Below are 16,567 nucleotides of genomic sequence, written 5' to 3' on the forward strand. Positions count from 1 at the left end.
ATTTTTAACACCGGAAAATGTATATAGCGCCATCTACAGTCAGAATAATGCCATCCGTAAAATCTGGTACCCTGAGACTTTGCGTTTTATTGGTATAATAAATATATTGGGGTGCATACTGTATACTGTTAGAACTTCCAACATCATTCCCGAAAAGTTGTCGTGCGTGTGCCGACGTCGACTTGACTTCAGAATTTCTCATTTATAAGGTAATTGTTAATACTTTTTATGAGGAAAATAAAACAGAAGAGTTTAATTTGAATATTAAGGGTTTTTATAATATATTGTTTTCCAGGCTAAGCTAAAAAAACTATAAAAGACGAAGATAAATCTTGTTCAGAAAAAAAGGCGTCCATCAATCATGTCTGTTTGCCTAAGACTGCTAAGTGTTTTATTTCTTCACTGATATGATAGTTACTGACAGTCAGGGGGGTGATAGTACTAATGTCGAGCGCAATTTAAGTCCCCCGCGCAGGTTTAAACTTGCGCGAGTGACTCCCGAAGCACGCAAATTACACCGCGCCATTTTAATTTGCGTGCGTACGTTACAACTTGCGCAAGGCGATTGCAATTTGAGAACCTTGCTGGCGGGATTTTCATTTAAGAAAAAAAAATGTTAAAAACACAAGTACATGGAGAAATAAATAATGAATAATGAAATAAAGTAATGAACAAAGAAATAAATATATAAAGGGGAATTCAATTGGCGTCAATGAAAAGGAACATTGAGATTAGCAGTGCTTATCAGAGAAGGTTTTAGGGGGTGGGGGTGGGAAGGGGATCAGGCAAGCAATCAATAAGCACGGCGATTGCTTGGAAAGTGTACTGAGGCTGTTTAATAATGGAGACCGTTATGTTTTTTGCCTTTTTAAAACTAAATAGCATTTTATTTATATTCTTAAAATTTTTGTTTCATCACATGTCATGCATGTATAAATGTTGTACTTTCCAGTTTCAGTGAAGGCAGTACACACTGTGTCAACCAACAAAGCACTCAGAATTTCCAGCAAAACCACACAACAGCACCAGGCAGCAAAAAAAACATCAATTCATTCATTGTTCATCCAGCCATCTACGCCAGCCATGCCTCGATTAAAAGGACCTACGTTACTGCGGCCAGGTTCAGACCAGAAGATTGCCCTCAAGGAGAAAATTCTTGATATCTACGATGCATTTCTTAAGGTGAATTTCAGACATATTTGATTAATCATTCAAATTATTCTTTTTGCAGTAAGGCCAAAAAAAAAAATAAGTCGGTCTCTGGTCAGCGCGCGCGTCGATTTTAATCATGCGCGTCAATCTTTTTTTTTCCAAAATGTTCCGCGGTAGCTCCAACAGCACCCTCTATTGCCGCACCTCCTCAAATTTTTTTACCAAAGACCACCAAGGAATGGGAAATTGCACCAAGGCAAATGATCGAGAACAAAAGGCAAATTATGGAGGACACCTACATGAGGACACCAAAAAAAGCAAAAAAATACCCCACCTTGTCTGTACAATCCAAGCTTGAAGAAAAAAAAAAAAAGCCAAAAAAAAAAAAAAAAAGCCGCGTCCCCGCGTCAATTCTGGAACTTTGGTCTGACCAGAGACCGAATATTTTTTTTTTTTGGCCTAATATATTGTTTTTTTTACAACCACAAAAGTTTTCTGTTTCAGGTAGGTAATGAAAATACCCAAACCCCAACACTTTTATATCATTTTCCACATTAATCAGTGAAAAAGTTTTGAAATGATTTTTATTTTCTACTTTGCTTTCAAGGGTCAAGATGCGTCAAGAGGAAACCTAAATTTCTGGGATGAATTGTTCCTTCTAAAGGTAACACAGGCAAACAGTTGTATGTGATGTCCCAACTTCCCAACTCCCACCTATAGTTGGGGCGATCCCAACTACAGTAAGATCGTCCCAGCTATAGTTAGAAATTCCTCAAGTATTGGTCGGGATATCCCAACTATAGTGGCCATGGCATAGTTGGGGCCTAACAGTTATACAATACACCTGTAATTTGGGTATATTCTCAAACTTCAAACGGTTTTTTTTTTAGTAAATATTCAGTGAGGTTAACGTGTAATAATCTTCATTTCTCTACTCTAGGCCAATGTTAAGTACATCGAAAGTGAACTTGGTGCTTTGGAACCCCAGCAGCTGCTCAAGATAAAGGTGAGAACTCGTGCTTTGTGTCGTCCACGCTCTGTTTTCTTGCTGTGAATTTGTTAAAAAGAGATACAAATTTACTCTGTCCAAATGATGAAATAAACTTGTGAAGATCTTTCGTGGATTTTTGCACACATTTGTTTCAGCTTGTAGAGGAAATATTTAAGTGTTGGACTTGCCAATGATGAATATTTTTTTAAATCTATTTACAGGATAACATCAATTCCTTGTTCTACCACAGTGTGGCTACACTGAAACAGGACCACCCCATCAGGGTTGTCAATGCACTCCAGGTAAGAGCATAGCCACACCCCTTGATACACCCCATGACACACCCCATGTCACAACCCCAATGACACACCCAGACAGCCTTACCTTATATACCTACTGTGGACATTCCTTTGTATTCGTGTTGTTCAGAAAAACTGGAGAAAAACATCAGTTTACTCCCACTGTTAACAATCTTTTAACCCAAGTTTTTATCATGATTTCCTTGAGGTTCCTCTTCATTTTGCGACGGTTAACCCTAACCCAAATATGGCTCTGAACCTGTTTTCCAAAAAGGGGGAAACCTAGTGTGGACGTATGGAAGTCCACAAAGCATTAAAGATTTCTGTCCTGTACTGTGGACCTCTTTTGTTCACAGGTCCACAAAGAATCTGCAAAGTTTAGAGCATCCCATGACACACCCCATGACAAACCCAAAAGCACACCCCATGGCACACCCCACGGCACACCCAATGGCACACCCCACACCCCTAGACATACCCATGACACCCCTTGACATGCCCTCATTATACCTTACTTATATTAAGGGTTGTAAATAAAATGCACCTCAGGGGAGAACATAGCCATACCCCTCGGCACACCCCCAGGACACACCCCATAACAACTCAGTTTCTAACCCCAAACCCCACCCTAGCCACACCCTGCTTGAGCATCAGCTTCAAAATTATGAACCTATCAGGTTTTTCTTTTAGATTGAAACAGTTGTATGTGTGGCGTTTCATGTCAATATAGAAAACTACATCACGATGAATAGATTTAAAAGTGTGCTCTGTATATTTCTCTTTCACCTTGCTTTTTTTCTAGACACTGTGTGCTCTTGTGAGAGGGGTCCACAAGCGAACGTTGTCAGATCACGGGTTTGATGTCATCAATATTCTCATTGGATTTGACTCGGCTGAAATGCTGATGACGGTATGCACAGATACATGCTATAAATATATGAAACATGCACACCAATAACAAAAAAAATCAAAATCGTTTGAATGAGAAAGGTTCTTTGTTAACTGATAGGGCTACCCTGGTTAAACAAAACAAAATAAAAAAACGAATTTGATTCAGTGTCCAACCATTTTTCCCAACAGAATTTGGTAGAAAGGTTAAATTCCATCTTAGTCGGAGTCTACTCAGTCAGCCTGAAGAACCTTGCCCTGCGATTGTTCCTTATCCTTGCAACTGTAAGTACAAAGATCACTTCTTAAATATTTTAAGCTTCTCATTCACAATTATGAATTTGAAACAAATCTCCCTGATAAAACCCATTTTAGCTTCTTTGAAAACCTTCGGCACTCTCATTACGGCAAGCTAAAATTATAGTGATGAAAATTTCTACAAGAATCTCCATCCGATTTGAATTATAAAAAAAAGTGGCCTTTATTTTTCAAAATATGGGGATTTATGTCATCACAGAACTTCAGACACCAACATCAAGCCTAATTTGAGGTCTTTGGCAATACCATAGAACAAAAAGGGGTACCAACATTGCTACTTCGTATTTAGATTTGATGGGCCGCCTTAATTAATAACAATTCAATTTTGACATGTTCCTTTTTTCCCCTCGAAATGCAGGTAACAGATAACGTCAGTCAGAACACCATTTTGGAATACCTGATGATCAACAGCGTCTTTGAGTCCATTATTCAGGTTGGTCATCTTCCAGTTTGATTTTGAAAATCTAGAATAAATTCCAGAACTCCCAATTGGTTATCAAAAGATTGTCTACATTACCTACATTTAATCCCTACACGTGGGTCACATTAGCAGTTAAGCATGTTGAGTTGGGTTCAAACCTGATCTTGATAGTTGAAGTCATGTTATGGACGTCTGTCTCTGTATTGTTTCAGATCTTGGCTAATCCTACCTCCAGACAAGACCATGGGTATGAGGCAGTATTGCTGCTCACATTGCTGGTCAACTACAGAAAATACGAGGTACTAGTTGGACTGTTTGTCTATCTATCTGTCTGTTTCTTAGTCTGTGAAAAATTCTCTTGCACAGCAAGAGATTCTGACCATTCAGCGGGCGCCTTCTATACTGGGTCTTCCGTATCCCTTTGTATTACAAAAACATGTCATCCAAATTGACCAGTCAGCAGGTTAGTCCACATTTCTAATCCAAATGACGTCACAGTTTCTAAAGTCGACTCCGATTGGCTGATGCGGGGGTAGCATAAAACTGACATGCTATGATATATCAGACAGTCGACTGTGGCTCTGCACACGTGAATGTCTCATCCTAACACTACCTGTTTCTATCTTGCATACTAAATTGTGATTCTATATTTCATCTCAATCTTTAAAAAACACAAGTTTACTAAAAGTCACTGGAGTTAAAAGATTTCTCAGTTCGTATTTTGAGTTGTCAGTATTTTATTTCTGTTGTAATATTCTGTATCACGTACCTCATCCATATTTATAATCTTGTATATAATCACATTTCCGCTCTCAAGCCTATCACCATGGCATAATTGTTTATTTTTGGACGCTAAAGGAAGCCAAAACCTCTTGTATTGGAATTTTAATGTTCATACTTGTATTTGTTTCTTCCCAACAGTCTGCCAATCCCTACATTGTCAAGCTGTCAATCATGGATGATGAACTCGCTCTCACTGTAAGTACAACCAATGCCACAAATCACTCCCCCCCAAAAAAAAAAAAAGTTTTGGAACTAAGAGATAACATTTAGGAGCAAAAAAATCTCAGGAAAAAAATCTAGACAGTAGCTTATCTCTGGTTATTCTGATTTAACTCTTTACTAGCGGGCTACATATTTTTGCAGGTATTTTATGCATTTCAGACAGACTTGTATTGAAACACTATCAATTAATTATTGAAATATTTCTTTAATTGTTTCTTTATTTATCAGGGTCTTGGGGCTGTCATCTCCTCAACGTTAGCAAGATACAACAGGTACAGTCTAGCTCAGCAGTGAATCGATATTTTTGAAAAATATGAAATCAAATAGAAAAGAACACCTTAATTGGGCAAAATTCTGAAGCAAAATTAGGAACAAAAGTAGCAAATGAGAACCTGACATTATGATCCTAGTATAGGTTTATCTCTAAAGCTGAATTTCACTACTGCTTGTTTTTTTTAATTGTGCATGAATGTGTCGTACATTTTCATACACTTGACCTGAATTCTAAGGTTTTTTTTTTATTTTGTTCTATACTTCTTACAGTCAGTTCAAGTTGGGACAAGACGATACAGCTTACACAGGGTGGTTTTCTGCAATCACTAACATGGTCAGTATAAACAATGGCATATTTCTTTAATTTGTATAATTAATCTAGCCCCCTAGGGCCTTTTTGCTAGGAACCATCCTCAATCCTCCAAAATTGTGCACCTATGTTCAAATGGAGGATACCCAGAACTTCAATTCTTCAAAATCATCAGACAGTCCTGCCTCAAAATACATTCATCCTCAATCCTCCAAAATCCTCCTCTTCTTCAAACTCCATTCATCCTCAATCCTCCAAAATCCTCATGTGCTTCAACACCATTCATCCTCAATCCTTCAAAATCCTCATGTGCTAAAACAACATTCATCCTCAATCCTCCAAAATCCTCATGTTTCTCAAACACCATTCATCCTCAATCCTCCAAAACCGCCAGAAGGATTTTGGGGGATTAGGGCTATTAAGGCAACTAATTCCACGCTACTTTCTGAATCTGTTCAAATCCTGCAGGAGCCAAAATAACATTTTTGAAGGACTTGGGAGGATTAGATTAATTTTTCTCAACTTCTAGGTCCCGTTATAAATTTTACAAATGAACCTAGTGTAAGGGAAATCATTTGCTGCATTGCACATCACTTGAATGTTTCTCTTCTCAAAAGATCCTTTAAAGCCATATTTGGGATCAGATGGTCAACGTGATGGTATGTAACAAGGATAAAATGGTCACACGTCTCATGTACTAAGACATGATCAACCAATCATCATCTCCCGTTTGACCTTAGAAGGATCTACTGTTAGCAATCAAAAATTTAACCTATCAAAATCTGGTACCTTCCCAATCACAGCGTTACTCATTTGCATATCTGATTTAAAGTTTTCTTAGTTTGAATTGCAAACCTATCCAAATTATCCGTGGAAATTCTCTGAATTTATATGCGTCAGATTCAAAAGGAAAATTTAGTCAATTTTATTTGGATGGACCAAAATTGTGAAAAAAAGGTTTTATGCATTATTCATGAGGCAATTTGAATATGACCCCAGGTCACACCAGAAGCCTGTCATGATTTCAATAACTATGCAAGTTTATGTACATGTATGTAAATGTTCAAAATCCACTATAAATAATTGTCATTGTTCTGTTAATTGGACAACAACTACTCAAGTACCTGATCCACTTATTTCATTGTTTTTTTAATGATGTTAATTAACATATCTAAATTAATGATTATCTTCAATATTTAATTTTGTCGCAGGTTGGAAACATGTTTGTTGGAGAAAACAGTGAGCACATTCAAACAAGGTGAGTTTTAAGCATTCTAAACTGTTACAATCAAAGGTTTTGCATACATCACAGGGTCACCTGAGTATTTAACCCCCCCCCCCCCACCCCTCTCAGTCTCCTCCCCCCCCCCCCCCCAAACATGTCTTGTACCTGTACTTGTAATCTTGTGTTTCTTCCTTCACTGCAGCATGGATCCAGACAACTGCATCCTCCTCGCTCTGTATGAGGCAGTACATCTCAACAGGAACTTCCTGACAGTTTTATCCCATGTAAGTATTCTCCACTACACCCCCTAAACCCCGCCCCTCCTAAGACGTAAAATATTAGTTTGACAAGTACTCAGTCAAAATACTGTGTGAACAAAGTACCTTGGTTCTCGTTTTGTTTTTTGAAACAGTTCTTGAATCTTGATTCTTGTATAAAATCTTGTCGTATAAAATCTTGTCTGAATCTTTACCATGTTTACAAGCGAAATCTTTTTTAATGAAGAAGTCACAGATCAGATATAGAACTTTTTTTTTTTTTTTTCATTTTCTATCCCATGACGTCCAACTTTTCTCGTTTTTGATCTCTGTAGAACCATGCCCATCCAGTCCAGTCACTCCCATCAACCACGTGTCCCCCGTCACCCCCGGCTGTACCCAGCGCTGCTCAGAGTAAGTTACTGTATTGTCAAACTGATAACGCCACTTATTTCTAAAGTATTCAGAATGCGCTCGCACCATTTCAACATCGCCTGCAGTCTACAACCTCGCTAAACAAATGAATGTCAAATTTGTACAGCTACAAACTCATACAGTGACAAGGTTGTAAAGTTTCAAGTGCATACATTTAAAATTGGGCCTGTTACAAATTGATGCACTTTTAATGTTTTACAGTTACAAATTCATATTTTGACAAAGTTGTACAGTTACAAATTTTGTACAAGTTCAAATTCATACAATTTTGTATCAGTCAGCTTTCACAATTTCTCCGCAGCCCATAGCAAGAATTGTATCCACATTTCGAAGCATCGACCCAAAGAACACAAATCATAAGCCCTAACCAAAAGTCAATTATAGATCAATTTGAAACCTTTTGGATCATAATTTGACATTTTCCATTCTTAGATCTGCACCCAGAGCCTTCCTCCCCTGCACCAGTCAGTGAGTCACCAACCAACATCCTCGTCACGTTCCTCTCTTACTGCTCAATGGTCATGCAGGATCTTAAAGGTATCTTTTGTACTTAAAACCCTAACCACCCCAACTCCTTCAAAATCCATCCCCCCATTTTGGTGGATTTGGGGGACTTGGTCTAGAAGGCCTGACGTGACTAAATATTGATGGAGTATGATGGACTTGGGCCTAATAGCCTGGAGCAGTGCTAGGGGTATCCAACTGAATACGTTTCCAAGGTGCTTATAACTACTTTGGTTGATTCTTGACGGCACTACCAGGCTACCGTTTTTATACTTTGGTTGATGTCCATGCCATCGATTCAGTGGTTCTGAATGGTTCAATGCACAGCGTAGGCTTTGAATGGATGAGGATGGGTAGATATGGTCATTGAGTTAACAGGTATTAACCAAATAATGAATGTGTCTTACAAAAATCACAGCGAAGAATTATAAAAAGAATAAAATCTTTGTGTTTCAGATGAACAGAGGCAAAACAACACCAAGCTATGTTTGATAATCCTCACTTGTATCGCTGAGGTGAGTTTAATTAATTATTAATTGAGAAGTTCTTGATAAGTCTAACACTGTGTTCGAAACTGGCTTCCAGAGTTATGGCTACATCCATTGTCAGCTTGCTCCCACGTAGTTGTAATAGGCAAAGATCTAGACAGTAGCTCTAGACTAGAGATTTGGACGCAGCTTTACTTTCAAGCCTTTCCTTACTAAAAACACTCATGATTCGGGGTCTGCCTAAATTAAACATGGAGTGGTTTTGGGATTTGTGGAAATGTAAATATTTCAAGTCAATTTGAAAATTCCACAGTTCATATTTAAGGTCAACAAATTATGTCTAATGATTGAGAGTTTGCCAAATTGTATTAATTTTGATGTCATTTCCCACAGGACCAGTATGCCAACTCATTTCTGCATGATGCCAACTTGTCTTTCCGGGTGCCACTTTTCAGAGCGGTGAGTTATGTTCTTGTCAAATCCTGATTGAAGATATTCCTGTTGCAGTCTTGCTCGAAATGTTTACCTTATCTTTTACTATGGAGTTTACATTTATCCTCAGTAAAGCCTCCTCCAAAACATAGACATTGATTTTGTGGAAGCTTAAACCCTTGTATATTAATAATATCTATTTTTTTTGTAGTTTTCACAACCCTGTATCTGTCTTTGTTTTGTTTTTTTAGCCGATGAGACATCGAAAGGCAACAACTGAAATGGTCTGGGCTTCAAGACCGCTAGCGTGTGCACTCCTAGGTGAGTAGAACTTTTAAGTTGTCAAGAATTCTAGTCATATTTTGGGAATCCTGTGGACGGCAGGGACATCATTACATCAGTGCTTGGTCTTTCAACATTGGACTTGCAGTACTTATCGAGAAAAAGGATCTTCTCCGAAACAATTCTAATCTGCATTTTGTTTTCTCCATTTGTAGATTTGATGGTTGAGTTTATCATGAGTCACATGATGAAGTGCCTGCCGTTGGAACTCTACCTGTGAGTTACAGATTTTTACAACCATTTAAAAAAATAAAAACTTGGGGGGTGGGATTGGAATATATATATAACTTGAAACCTGAGTAGTGCCCAGGGCATGTATTTGAAGAAAGGTCAGATATGAAATAATGATTGGGTCTGGTAGTAAGAAACATTTTGTGCGTGATGGCATTTTAATCTGAATGTATGTTTTTGATCTCTTTAGGAGGTGTACGGGTGTGATTCACAGAATACTGTGCTATCAGAAGAAGTGTCGCGTCAGGTTGCAGTATCCATGGAAGGAGGTCTGGACAGGTAGGTTGGGCTGTCTGTCTGTCGGTCGGTCTTGGTGTTTGTCACTGTGTCTGTCTGTGTGTCTCTACCTGTGTCTCTACCTGTGTCACCCTCTCCAGTACTAAAACCAGCCATTGTGATTTTCTTTTTAATCCTAGCTCTTATCAGTCTTTTGAAGTTCCTGCTGGGAAACGAGTCGGCTCTTGTCTCCAACTACAACATATTTGAGCTGGCTTGTCAGGTAAGAATCCTTCAAGTAGCGATTTTTTTTGTAGAATTATGATCACGAATCATTCATAAAACATTGAAGTGGAATTTGAGAACCATACACACAAAAAGAACTACCTTATTTTTTCCATTTTGTGGTGGACCCAGAAGACCAGTTTATTGTTCAATGATTGACTTGGGTCACTCACTGACTGATTAACTGACTGATTGAGAGACTGACAGACTGACAGACTGACAGACTGACTGACCGACAGACCGATGGAGTATAAATAGTTTTATAAATAATGTTTGAGGAACAGTGTTCTCGACTCACAAAGGCTCAGTATACTCTGTGTTGTGTTTGAATCCAGACTTGTAACAAATGACGTTCCAACCCTCATACTTAACATCCCTGTACTCTTCTTATATTTCCCTTCACAGGTGGTGAATCTATTCAACTTGTTCATCACCTACGGTGACACGTTTCTCCCTACCCCGGGGAGTTACGACGAGCTATACTACGAACTGATTCGCATGCACCAAGCGTTTGATAATCTCTACTCAATGGGTGAGAATCGACTGTGATTAGAACAAAAACATTCCATCGGAGTAAACTGTGACTGAATTATATACTAAGAGAGAAGTGCCATTGATGATTATAGAATTCCATGCAAAATCATGTCCCATTGTAACCAGTGATGCGACAGACGTCGATAGACTGGTGGTTGTGAGTTCGAGTCTCACCGGAGTGAGCTTGTGAATTTTTTGCAAGCCCACGGACAAACTGAACGAACATTGTGTATAAAAGACGTCAGTGAAGGGCAAAAATGAAGGTGAAGGGAATTGCATCTTATAAAAAAGAGAGAAAAAAGACTTGTCAAATATGGACAACTGGAGTAGATTGAGCAAAAAATGTCAAATGAGGGAGGTTTTTAATGATTTTTTGGGTACTTTTTTCTCTGTACTGATCAGCCTTGCGTCATTCAACCAACAACGGAGAACACAAGAACACAGCCAACAAACTGACCAGCAGTCTGGTCAATATCAGGTAAAGACCAAAACAACAATTTGTTGCAAGAAATGTGAACAAAATTATGCAGGTCTAGGCAGACAGAGAGATTTGGTAACTTCTTGTGTAGCATAGGCCACTCCCAGTGTTATATTCTTGAAAGTAAACGGTTCATGAGTTTTGATTTAATTGTAACACAACACTCCGTAACCATCGAACCAAAGTGACCGAATAAAATAGATGTTTTTCCTCAGCTGTCGTCATCTCATTTGTTCCTCCAGCAGTTATTCTTGCTACAGAGGGTTTAGTTTGAAGCATTTCTCATGCACAATCCTTACCACAATTCTTGTCTTCTGCAGAGCGATCATCAATCATTTCACTCCCAAGATTGACTCCTGGTCAACGGCCAATAAGCAGACAGCTCTGACTGAAGAACAGGTGAGAAGGTTTGCATCAGTGGCGGGAAAACCACTGTAAAAAATAACATCACGCAGATGTAAAAATAACAAAATAAAAAATTCAAAAATCTATCCAAAAAGTGAACGAAATAACAAGTTTTTGCTTTTTATTTGGCAGGTCTTGGAAGTTGTCAGGACAAACTACGACACGCTGACACTCAAACTGCAAGACAGCTTGGATCAGTATGTGAGATATGCAGAGAAGCCTAAAGAAACTGCCTTCTTTACGCTACTGGTAAGAATAAAGGCCGGTTTATCCCCAGCGCGAAAGCCAAACGCAATTCGCACTGTAAATTTGCAAAAGTTGAACACATTTCCACTCACGCGAATTTTACAGTGAATGTTTTGTAACGCCGAATTCCATTCGCGGTATGTGAAGTTTGGAACCACACTCTTTTTTAGTGGATTGAAATGATCAAAGTTTTCCTACTATGTCAAGATCACTGTCTCATTTCTCCAGCTTACTTTTTTTACTGGAAAGATCGTCAAAAGAATGGGTTGACGTTTGTTTTGTTTAAAACTTTAAGAAACTTCTAAGGCTTTGTAAGTAACAACATTGAGGCAACAATTCATTACCAAACTGAGGTGTTTTTTTTTTACAAATCTACAAATGTCCCCATGCAGTACGAACCAAAACATGGAATATTTTCCCCATCCCAAAAGTTGGCATCAACCAACTCCGACTATATTCAACCTCAACCGACATTTAACGACTACCTTTTGAAAAGTAGCCAGACCTACAATCCAATTAAATCTAATCACTGCAGAGGATTGAGTTATGGTCCGACAGCCGACACTGTCTAACCACATACTATTTCCACTGTAAGTGCATTTTTTTCTTCATGTTACCCCTCAAGATTGATTGTTCCAATTCATTTTCCCTCTGCCATAATAAGTAGAAAGCTTTAATCACAAGAGAGCTTGTAGAATATCCATTCATTCTAATTTCTGTCTTGCCAAGTTTTCCAAGCATACAGCTGTTAGTCCTCAAAACCCAAGATACGTCCACTTAAAGTTTCTGCTCAGATAAAATTCCACCCAAAAAATCCTGCCAATTATCAAGTGATGAACACTTAAACTTCACAATTCTCATACTCAGGAAATTACATCTTGCAAAGTGCCAATAATGTAGCTCACTGCCGTGATTAATGTGTCAAAAAGTGGTTTTCAAGTAGGTGAAATTGGTCTGGGTGTGAGACATGTATCCACGACCATAATGTCTTGGGTTACAACACGAGTATTTTCAAGTGGTAACATTCATCATCTTAGATCCTGTAATTACCTCATATGGTCCAACTTGTGACATTGTAATTCACGGAAGGAACAGGTTTTAGGTTTTCCTAAAGAGGGGCATATAAACTCCATGTGCGGAGAGTAGAGGGCGCTCTTTGACCACTTCAAGAACCCAGTTCACAGGACAAACTGCGTGCGCATAATTATAATAATAATACTGGAGTCTTATATAGCGCACGTATCTACCAACAATTAGGTACTCAAGGCGCTGGTAATTATGTCTATTTTTAAAGACGGGTAAGTGAAGATTAGAAGTTCGCATGTGTATAGTGCGGAGTACGAACAACTTATTAGGTCCCTCCCAGTGGTCTCCCCCAACTCTCCCTTTCTCACCCTTGAGGGGGTACTTGTTCACACAGTCCGTACTTATTCATTGTAAGATTGTCTCCATGTTTCCAGGTTCGAGCCATCATCAGCGATTTCCGCAAGAACGTCATCATCAGCAACCTGGAGCAGCAGAGCGTTCTGCAAGAGTTCTCCACCATCCAGTGAGAAGCGAGGAATCACTCCTTGACAGTCAACGACAGAGGGCGCCCTTCACTGCCGAGAGCCCAACGCGGGCTTGAGAAGCAATTAATGCACCCATTTGGAAGTGCATCGATCGCTCAGTTGCATTCGTATGCGTCTTGAAATGAGAGTGCACTATCACGGTGAAGCGCCTTCACAACGAAGTCCAGGTGACCTTTGAACTATGCCTTAGAGGTCATATTGCTCGGAATGAAGGTCATTGTCCAGTTGTTGAAACCTTTGCTACATTTGGCCGACTTCAGCCTTTATTCCAAGTACGTCTTGGTGTCGCCGGCTAAAATTCATTTTTATGACAAACTCCTTGTAATGAAACAAGGATTCCTCCTCAAATTTTCTGCTTCCGAGCTTGAAGACACTAGAAGACAATGAAGAAATGTGGAGACATCCTGAAGACGGTCAGAGCATACTGACCGGAACGTTGAGTTTATACCTCTGGTTCTTTTCAGAACCATTCTCTTAGTTGAGAAATTATTCGCACATGGTGTTTCCGCAAACCTTTCATTATTTAAGAAATGTGGAGTTGGCCATGTGTAGTAGAAGTTAATGAGACCTTTTTATCACTGGACGTTTAATGTGTTAGAACGACTGTAATTTTACCTTGACCTCAGTGATAAGTTGACTTCACAAAAAATGTAAAACAAAATCAAATTCATGAATTGCTATGATGGATATATAGGCGGGGAATACATTAAGGGTGAAATGGTTTGACCTTTTCTCAAATCCTGCACTATTAGAATAAAGACACCCAGCCCCAAATAAAATAGAAATGGACTGTGTTTCAACAAGTGATTTCAAGTGGTAATACCTAGGGGATCTTTGTGTAAGTCATCCGGCGGTTTTTACAGAATGGTGGATCAGATGAACAGAGATATTCTATTTTTGGAGAGTCGTATTTTCCCAGCATCCTGTTGTCATTCGTGTTCCATCGACTCCAATCTCCGCTGATGAAAAACCACTGGCGATCATGTTTGCCTATTGCCTTTCAACCCCTAGGCATTTTGGCTTTTGTACAAATCTCATTTTTCACGATTGTCTGGAAATGCGGAAACCCGCTCGAGAAATTAGCTGCTATCGGATTTCATATCGGGACGGCGGTACGTGACCAATTACCGTGATTGAAAAGCCTTGCAGATGTTGTTTTTTTTGTAAATCCACGCACTTGAAAGAGAGGATATGTAAACAGAAAACACAACGTTAAAGAAAGCAATTTCCCCTCAGTTGGCAAAGTTTTGGCTCTGCATGTTGTGCTTTCTTACCTGTTGATATCACAGTCAAATCTCAACTCTCTACATTTAATCAAATCTTGTTGTAAACATAATCCTATTTTTTGGGGTAGTTATAAATTGAATGCATCTCATCTTTTTTTTATGACATTACAGATTTTTATCTTACAGTCCAATTTTGCTCCACACTTAGCTTTTATTTGAGGTATGAACAAGGGCGGATGGGGGGGGGGGGAAAAACGAACCCAATTTTTTTTTTTAAGTGACATCGCAATAAAGGCAGGCACTGCATACACCACCATCTTTTCCTCACAAAAAAAAAATGGTTAAAGTGGTCAGAAATTGCCTCAGATTGCACCAACGGGCATCTAGAATCCAAAAATGTTTCAGGGCCCTTAAACTTTTTAGGGGGACCAAAAACATTGCCCCCAAAAAAATTGTGTTCTGGATCCACCCTTGGGTATGAATGAATAAGGCTTTACTGTGGTTAAATAACACCAAACTCTGATATTTTATGTCCATAACTTTTTATATCAATGCCATGTATACATTTCTTGTATTATGCACTGCCATTCAGAAAATTTCCTAACAAAATTGGAAATGTTTCTCAGTCCCAGATTCATGTCTTATCATCATTATTGCAATGAATGACCTTCATTGAGATGATATATGAAGAAAAAAAGTGGCGTCAGGTTGCAACATTTTTTCCCGTTCTTCCTGTGAAATGACCCCTCACTTTAAAGGTAATGTACAACATTTGCAAACATTAAAAAAAATACCAAATTATTCAGGGGCGGATCCAGGAATTTTGGCCGGGGGGGGGGGGGGGGTCTGGCCTGTCAGATTTTTTTTATGTGACTTAAAGGCCTACAGATAATAACCTAAAAGAATGTAATCTTTTTTATTGTTACTGAATTGTTATAATTTTGGGGTGTTTTTTTTTGCAAATATTGATTCTGTTGTCTCAGCACTCTTAAGGTATATGTAGCAATCACATCATTATTTTGAAACCAGACAGCTGGTTTATGAAAGTGGCAAAATTGTTTGGGTTTTTTGGTCCTCATCTGAACTATTTTGGAAAAATAAAAATTGCTGCAATAGGAAGTCATATCGAAAGGCAATCAAAAACAAGTTATTGGAAGCTGAAGAGAAGATTTTCTTCAGCACAACTGCATCTCATACAACTAGTACCTCCAACATTAAAAAACAAGCTGACAATCTAGGTAGTCTGGTGCCCATGCCATAAATACCCACTTCAGTAAAGATCTCCACCCTTGGCCTCGGGGAATAAGACCAAGATGTCTACAGCCTCGAGAAACCCTATCAGATCTATGAGCCAACTGAAGGAGTGAATCATAGCCAGTAGGCGCCTAGCACACACCCTTCAACAAAATCTCAACTACCTGGGTGTAACTGAGTTCTCCACTTCAACTGGCCTGGCTAAAATGCACAGAAAATCTCCATCAGAAGTGTTGGAATGAGTAGACTTGTGTAAGAGTACACTGCATGCTCTCCTTAGGTCTGAAGATTATTTGTCTTATAAACCCTGAACCATCTAGAGGATTGCACTAAATACATCTTAAGAAGTTTGAATGACAAGGGAAGTAGAAGCCAATGATGCAAAGATGAAATATATTTTTTTACAAAGTTCATTCTGATGGTGGATTGGCACTCCTTGTTGAATCGGTGTCAGTGAGGCAGTTTGCAAATTTGTGAGCTGGTGAGAATGGGAAAAATGCATGGACATTTGAAAAGTACCTTCATTTACTGAACACAATCTTTCCAGGACAAAATGGCCGTTATCAGCTAAAATAACAATGGCTTGTGATTGGTTGTCAGATTTTTTTTTCTCTGTACAGAATGTGTTAGGTGTGAAATTAGGGTGGTCCTCAAACATTTATGCAGACTTCATGTAAAAATGTAAATATTGAACGGTGTCACATTCTTTGATTACTTTTAATTTGCATATGCTGCTTATTTCAGAAACTTGATTCTCATGACTCAGGAATGCACACTTGCT

At 38.8% G+C, this 16,567-nt stretch overlaps 1 protein-coding gene and 1 non-coding gene across 2 annotated transcripts; one reads left to right on the forward strand and one right to left on the reverse strand.

The window, feature by feature from the left end:
• Positions 1-88: 88 nt before the first annotated feature.
• Positions 89-14,091, forward strand: LOC119720086 (armadillo-like helical domain-containing protein 3). The gene is made up of 27 exons (XM_038189614.1): positions 89-209; positions 953-1,182; positions 1,760-1,816; positions 2,093-2,158; positions 2,365-2,445; positions 3,245-3,352; positions 3,523-3,615; positions 4,007-4,081; positions 4,282-4,368; positions 4,991-5,047; positions 5,303-5,346; positions 5,618-5,681; positions 6,869-6,915; positions 7,085-7,166; positions 7,475-7,553; positions 8,007-8,111; positions 8,535-8,593; positions 8,960-9,025; positions 9,250-9,319; positions 9,496-9,556; positions 9,762-9,850; positions 9,988-10,070; positions 10,478-10,604; positions 11,009-11,084; positions 11,405-11,483; positions 11,622-11,738; positions 13,196-14,091. Exons 2-27 carry the CDS (start codon positions 1,084-1,086, stop codon positions 13,286-13,288), a joined length of 2,064 nt encoding a protein of 687 aa, XP_038045542.1. The 5' UTR covers positions 89-209; positions 953-1,083; the 3' UTR covers positions 13,289-14,091.
• On the reverse strand, positions 6,296-6,403 carry LOC119721127. Its single transcript, XR_005270159.1, has one exon. It is a non-coding gene; the product is annotated as a small nucleolar RNA U13 (small nucleolar RNA).
• Positions 14,092-16,567: the final 2,476 nt, after the last annotated feature.

The sequence above is a fragment of the Patiria miniata genome, unplaced genomic scaffold, assembly GCF_015706575.1.
Source record: "Patiria miniata isolate m_02_andy unplaced genomic scaffold, ASM1570657v1 HiC_scaffold_9, whole genome shotgun sequence".
NCBI classification, from domain to species: domain Eukaryota; kingdom Metazoa; phylum Echinodermata; class Asteroidea; order Valvatida; family Asterinidae; genus Patiria; species Patiria miniata.

Excerpts from the sequence above, each read along its gene's own strand:
- LOC119720086 (XM_038189614.1), top strand. The coding sequence starts at position 1,084 with ATGCCTCGATTAAAAGGACCTACGTTACTGCGGCCAGGTTCAGACCAG. Across the intron at positions 7,167-7,474 it reads TCCTGACAGTTTTATCCCAT|AACCATGCCCATCCAGTCCA; the intron begins GTAAGTATTCTC and ends TGATCTCTGTAG. Across the intron at positions 8,594-8,959 it reads TCCTCACTTGTATCGCTGAG|GACCAGTATGCCAACTCATT; the intron begins GTGAGTTTAATT and ends CATTTCCCACAG.